Here is a 7,500-nt window from a genome sequence, read left to right on the forward strand (position 1 = left end):
CAGTGGCAGATGCTTTGTAAACAACTTAATTTTCATTTACTTACAATCATATCACTTGTTATAATAAAGATCATAACACTTGCTGTAACGATAGATATCCTTTCCCAAATCATGTTTTAAAAGACATCCTGTTTCAGTTGTTTAAAATTAAAAATACTTGTGTGCTTGTTCAATTTTTGTTCTTACACATTCAACTATGTCCTTCATATTTGGCATTTTGATTTATTAGGCAATCTTAGCATTAAAGACTTTTAGCAAAGCAGTACTAGATTTCAAATGCACTGTGCATGGTGTCCATGATGAATTAATTCCACTAGAGCACAGAAGTTATCATTATTTAAATGCTAGTTTCTTTCAAAAGTTTTGTAATTCAGTCAGGTTTTCAAAATCAGAATTTAGCTGATATTTTGAGGTAAATGTATGTGGTTTCTTGTTGCATATGTAGATTTTCCTCATACTGAACGCTTTCTGGTGTGAATTTACATAGGAATATTTAAGAATATTTAATATTGATAATTTAAAAGTGATTAAGAATTATTTAAGAGTACATGATAACTTTTTGATTTTGTGTTTTTCTTTATATGTCATATTCAAAATCTTTTGGATTCAATGTACATATTTGGTTGATAAATTAGACACTGGAAGATATTGGACACGAAATATTCTTTGATGTCACTGTAAATAATTTTGTTTAAGAAAAGTTCACAGAAATAGTTAAAACTTTTTATATGGACTATTATTTATTCTCAGTTTCTCAGGAAGTCATTTTCTCCATCCATTTGCTTTAATTAAATGGTAAGATGGCAAAAACAAAAGAGAGAGATTTAATACGAAGACACCAAGATTATAAGATTGAGTGTCCACTTATGTGGATGGGGGAGCATGGGGGTGGTAGAGGTTACTTTTCCCTTCTTACCATCCTTGACATATACAGTTTGATCAATCAATGTACCCACATCTGTCTATCTACACACATACATACACATATATGCACACACATGGGGTAGGAGATGGAAGAGAAGAAGGAAGGGAGAGAGGTCAGAAAGATGAGAGAGAGAACCTGAGAGAGAGAGAGAGAGAACCTGAGAGAAAAGAAGCTGAGTAAGCAACAAGGACCAATAGTGTCCCTGGTGGTGGTTAACAGTTAACTGTACTGGCCCAGGTCAATTATCGAACTTTTGAACATTGTAGTGAATATGGAATAGGATATATGCAGGTTTCTGTTATCGCTCTGGCAAATGTCTATCTCAACACATGATACAGTTTTATACCAATGGAACTTATAACTCTAAAAGGAAAAAAATAAAACCAAGTCTAGCATTCAGTACTACCCTATCATAAAGTAAGGAGGTCTAATTGAGCTATGTCTTTATATCCTGCTATTTGTACAAATAAAAGACTACATCTTGATGCAAAATAAACACAAAAGCACTGTTGTGACTATAACAGGGAGTCATATACTAATTTATATAATAAGTGGTTGTGCACGCTTTATTCAAGATTATGGCTGCAAGAAATGGCATGAATTGCTGGGTGTGTTTAATGCTGGATTATAGCAATTTGAAACATGTCAAACACATGGCTAATGCCTCATGCTTCACTCATTCTTGCGTAAACCTGCATAGCCACCATCCATTATACCCTTGGTAACAACGCAATTCTGCAAGTAAATATTGTTACACTAAGTAACCTTTCAATTCAAGTTGTTTAGGAAGAGAAAATGCAATCTTGTGCAGTCAGTTCCAGTGTCAGTTTAATGTTTCAAAAGGGAAGTGGTGTAGAGAATAAGTATCTGTACAGTGACTTGCTTAAAAAAAAAAAAGAAGAAGAAAGAAAAAGGAAAGAAAGGAAAACTTAATGCAAGGGAGAAAAGTAGAACTGTATCATTGGAGTGCAAGATCTGAAGAGTCATTTTCTGATGTGGCTGAAAAGTTGTGTATGATGAAAGATTTAAAGGTTTAACTAACAGTTCAGACAAACATTAAGACAGCGACTCCCAATTTCACCTTTTCCTTTAATGATCCGGAATTTATTTTCACTGATTTTTGTAAAATGTTTGTGGTAGGATTGAGAAGAATGAATAATTTAGTTTGATGTGTTTGGGATCACAAGCACATTCACTTGGAAAGAATATGCTGAATTTGTAATTATTTAAAATATACTTTAAAAGGTAAACAGCACCTCACATTGTGCCAGACATATTTTCTCTAGTAGAAAATAGGTGTGGAGATATCACTAGGAGAAACTCAGTAAATCCTGGACAGCATCTTCATTATCCTTGAAGATAGATCTCCTTTATAGTGGACATGCTCCAAGCTGTCTTCTTTAGGTGATATGTACATTAGAATCCTCTGATCACACAATTGCCCTTCTTTTTGCCTATTAATGTTGGGTCAGATGCTTTTGTTCTGTAGAGAAAAAAGTGCTATCAATGTTACTGTTTTTCTTAAGCGTGATTTTACTACCTTTTAGATGATTGAACCAAAAATGTGAATCACAGTTTATACTCCAGGGTTTTATAAAGTCAAAAATTCCACAAGGTATAATAAAATCCTCTGGATAATAGGAATTGGAAGTTATGTGGGTCTTTCTTTATAATTGTAACAAAAATTTAGACCCATGACTCTGCTTGTTGATTATTCTTAATTATTTGATGGCCTTGATTATAATACAATAATATATGCAGAATTCTTTAATTCATCCAATTAGTTCCGACATTAACTACACAAAGGTTAATATTAAATACTGCCATTTGCCTGCTACATTTGAAAATACAGTTTTTTAAAATTTTTATTCTTTTTGTTGCAAACTCCACCCAGAGATAATAAGTATTTCAAATAAATTTGGATGATGAAGTAAAAATATATACATACACATACACTCAAGATCTATTGTCAAAAGTAAAATTTAAATGCAATATGTAGTAGAAGTTATATCTATCTGTTTCTACAGTTGCAGAGGACCCAAATTATAATTTTCATATAAGTAGTAAAGGCAATCAGACCTTTTCTCTGAATATTTTAAACATTGTGCATGTAAAATTTATGCCTAATTTGAATACTTATTAGCTGCCTAATCTCAGAAAAGAGTATTAGCTTTGTTTTTTTCCCCTGTAAAATCCATCACTGTGTATCAGTTTTCATTTGTGTGATTTTTCTTTGTTAATGTTCAATAAGGTGTTTAACAAAGCCTATTTATTCATAAGCACATTTGGTTCAAAAGTTGTTTACTGCATAGTTATAACAATTGCTTCCTTTGTGATTATGGGGTTTTGTTGTTGTTGCTTTTTTTTTCTTTTTTATCGGAACAGCTTTAAGTTGTATATGTAGTTTTTCTTATACTGACTTGCTTTGCTAGCCCAGCTACTGGTGGTCTTTTAGAAATCAGCAGGTTCTTCTTTTTTAATTGACTTTTTAGAGTCCTAGAAATAATCTAATAATTTAGACTTTGATGAAAAAACCTGTTAAAGCTGTTAAATTATAACCATTAATTTTTAATAATTATAATATTAGTATGCAAAAAAACTCTATTGGATATGTATCTGTGTGTGTGTGTGTGTGTGTGTCTATGTGTGTGTCCATAATCACATTTTGTAAGAATCTGGGGAAGAGGGTTTCTCTCTGACATGAAAAGACATCAAGCTTACATTTGCTCTGTAATAAATACATTAAAATTGTTTAATGGACAAAAGTCTTAAAATATGACCAAGTTTAAAATAGTGAAATTGCCTAGTTACAAAAATTTAAATTGAGTGATAAGTTTAACGTCCTTCTTTACTTTAGGCTAAGTCCCCTGTCTGTCTAGCATTACTATTAAAGTCACAGCGCACCCAGGTTGTTTCTGAAATCCTGTCCGTAGAAGTAAATCAGAGAAGTGCAGCAATTAGGTTATAGGATAGGATTCAGATATCTCTGAGAGCCAAAAGTGATCTTTCTAAACCACAGATTCAAGATGTACTGTGAAATTCTGGTTTGTAAGAGCACATTGGTTCTTTATTTACTGCAAGGATTTCCACTGATCTTGGCAGGACATCTCATTGCTATCCTGAAAGTACAGTATATTTATGCAGTGAAAATGATAAAACATTTATTACTGTAGAGAAGGTAATATGCATAATTTATGCTGTTTTTAGCACAATCATTAGTGATATTCTTGATAGATTTTATTTCCAGCTTTCATATCTAATACATGCCTGGAAAATTAATTTTATATATACTTTCATTTATTTGCCTATGTTAAAATTGAGTTTTAAGTCATCTTCAAGTGAACAGTTTGATTGCTGCTCATGCATAAGCTTAATTACTTCCCAGGAAGGACAGTATTAAATGTTTTAAATGTCAGAAAAATAAATGAATATGAGCTGTTTGATTAAAAAAATAGGCAATATCTGACGTGTTTGCAGCAGGAGCTTTTTCTTAAAATGCCTCCAAGGCAAAATTTTATTTAGTCACAAAAAAAAGAAACCCATTATACTATTTATCATTGGTTGATACCATATGATTTGTAACACCCTTACAAAATTTTAATTTTGTATGATTAGCTGTGCATCATTAAACCACAGCCTTACATAAGATGTGCTGTAAAAATCTGACAGAATCAAGATAGTGAATATTTAAAATAAGGCTGTATAGTCATCCATGGTTGTCAAAGGTAGATAATAGGAAACATAGAACAGAGTGTGCAATCGTGCCTTCATTTAAGCTGGTTTTATAGGTAGACTTTAAAATGTGGTCCTTCATAAATGCTATTGACCATGCTCTATGCATGGTATGTTACTTTGGCTGTTAAATGTAACCACACAAAAATTGCTTATAGAAACCATAATTTCAGTGATTAGTATCTGGATGAAAGCTGAATTTGTATTGCTTTTCTTGGTAAATGACTGTTCAAGGCGGGCTTTTTTTTTTTTTTTTTTTCTTCTAAAGATGCTGTCTCTGTAATTGGCAGAGAGGGACATCTTGATAATGGAAGTATGAAGGTGTAACGTGTGTTAATTGATACTTCTTAATCACTTTTAGGTATTAAGTCATGATGCAGGAATCTGCGACAGAGACAATAAGCAACAGTTCAATGAATCAAAATGGAATGAGCACTCTGAGCAGCCAATTAGATGCTGGCAGCCGAGATGGAAGATCAAGTGGTGACACCAGCTCAGAAGTAAGCACAGTAGAGCTGCTGCATCTGCAACAACAGCAGGTAAGTTTTGTTTTCTTCGGTGATTCCTTAAAACAAATCAGCCTGTTTGCTTCAATGGGAAAAATGTATTCGTAGCCAACTGAGCATGTTGTGTGAAGCTAAAGGATGCTGAGAATTTATTATTCTTTGGAACCTGATTGAAGAATCAGGAAAGGTAGGATTTTCATCTTCGTTACGTCATGCCGGCGCCCGAGTGCCCTTCAGGTGTCAAGCTATTAATTAAGTTCACAGGGTGATTTTCGGGAGGATCTGTAAAGCTTTGTAACAAGTATTTGATAGCTTCTAGTTTACTGTCGAACATTGTGCTGCAGAATGTGATACTTAGTTTTCCACCAGAGGGCCACATTACTTGATACTTGCTTATGCAATGAATTTCTTCCAAGTCGAAGCTAAGGTGAAAAGGACCACAAGGACTTTTCATAACACAGATGCTTGCCTGTGATGGCTGCAAATATTAGCTGTTAATTAGTTGAAATTTGCTGAGAGATTGTGAACTGTCTAAACACCGTGATCGTCTGTGTTGCTTTTCTTGAAAACTCATTCCAAGATGTTTTGAATATACATCTTTTGATCACGTTAAAGAGCACTTTTTGTTTTTTGCTAGTGGCTCATAAAATGCAGTTCTCATTTAAATCTAGAGAAGTCAACAACTGCCCAATAAAGGTACACTTTTAAGTAGCCCATTATTCTTTTTCTGTGATCGATTCATTTTTCCCAGTTTTGTTTGTCAATGAAATATTCTTTTCAGCCAAAGAATAGCCACTCCATTCTTCACTGATTCAAGTCTGTGGAAATAGTGACAGAGAACAGAAAGCCTTCAAAGCATATACTTAAATTAGGTCAGAATGAATATACCTGTTTGACAACAAGAGTATATTTGATTTGCTTTAAAATAAAGGTTATTTCTTGAAAATTCTGGATTGCATTCAGACCAAATGTTTAAAAAAATGATTAAATGAAAATATAGTGATTCTTATTGAAAAATATTTCAAATTAAGTGATACATCATTCACAGTTTTCAGTTAATATATGATGAGACAGAATGCATCTCGAAAGTTAAAGCAAATGCCCACATGACAGTAAAATTTAATAGAATCGTTATTTTAAATAACAACAGTATTTAGAAAGTTATCTTAAGAGTATATGTACTGGATACTGTATTAACCTTTAGGCATTGTTTTCAAGAACAATCTTTTAAAAGAGCTAGACATAACACTTTGAACAGGTTCCGTATTATTTTGGAATTATGTCTCTTTTCACAGACAGTAGTCATTAGGAAGATAATTTTTATTTTGTTTGACCATCATAAGAATTAAATATCTACCAAAGTCCAGGATTAGCCTGTTTTACAAGTTACTTTAAATTAATGCAATTTTCAGGACAGCCCTGCTCTCCCTTTAATCTATTTACAGGAAACATCATACCACTGGGGTGCTATCATATTCCTACTGACTCCCCTCAGTAAGAGTCCTAAGAATTAATAGCCAAATTCTATTTTGTGTGAGAAGACAGTAGATGGCAGTTATAAAAAGCAAGTGAAATTAACAACTGAAAATGAACATTGCAATTTAGTACTAAAAGACACTATGTTCTGGAGGGAAATGTAAAGAAGTAACTTTCTTTTTCTTCAAAGCTCTGATTAGATCTTAAAAAGAAAACAGAGTCAAATCATGGCTATGCTTTATAGTACTCTGGAGGCATTTTATGATAAATCTGTGAGGTGTGTTTATAACCTGAGTAGGAAGTTTACTTTGTTCTACACAGTTTGTTGATATAAACCATCAACAAGAGTAAATAGAAAAAGTTATGTCCTTCTGATAACCTAGAAACTCTAGTCATGTATTGCATGTTTGTGGAGTGCCTTCTGGAAGTGATTTAACACAATGGGTATAGTAGGTGTCTACAAAAGACACTTCAGGAAGTGTCTACAGGAAGATATGTAATAATTTGATAAATAAACATTCAAAAACCTTTGTAAATGTCTCTTCCCTTGGTTATGTTTTTACTATATTAATATAGGTAGAAAACTTAAGGTTATTGAATTTTTGTCCTTCCGTGAGTGTGTTTTAGAATGGGCCTTTAAGTTCGTTAGAGATTGGAATGTCTTTTCTATAAAATTAATGCGGTTATTGCTTTTAATTCAAACATATTCAGTATGTTTCAGGAAAAAAATAAAAACTGGAGGGAAAATATTAAGACAAATTCATAGGTGACATAATTTTACAAATTTGTCTTTCCTTGGTGATATTTAAATGTAAAGTTTTGAACAAAGAAATTACTTCTTGGTAGTAAAATGGACTAATC

General features: G+C 32.7%; 1 protein-coding gene across 1 annotated transcript in view; it reads left to right on the plus strand.

Annotated features, from left to right (window-relative positions):
* The window catches only part of FOXP2 (forkhead box P2), a 544,046-nt gene that overhangs the window by 288,029 nt on the left and 248,517 nt on the right, over nucleotides 1–7,500 (plus strand). The window contains exon 4 of the mRNA XM_035020960.1: nucleotides 5,019–5,196. Coding sequence (XP_034876851.1) covers nucleotides 5,029–5,196 — 168 coding nt within the window. The 5' untranslated portion in view covers nucleotides 5,019–5,028. The remainder of the gene's footprint in view (nucleotides 1–5,018; nucleotides 5,197–7,500) is intronic.

Source organism: Mirounga leonina, unplaced genomic scaffold, assembly GCF_011800145.1.
Source record: "Mirounga leonina isolate KUSES-001 unplaced genomic scaffold, KU_Mleo_1.0 Mir_174, whole genome shotgun sequence".
NCBI lineage: Eukaryota > Metazoa > Chordata > Mammalia > Carnivora > Phocidae > Mirounga > Mirounga leonina.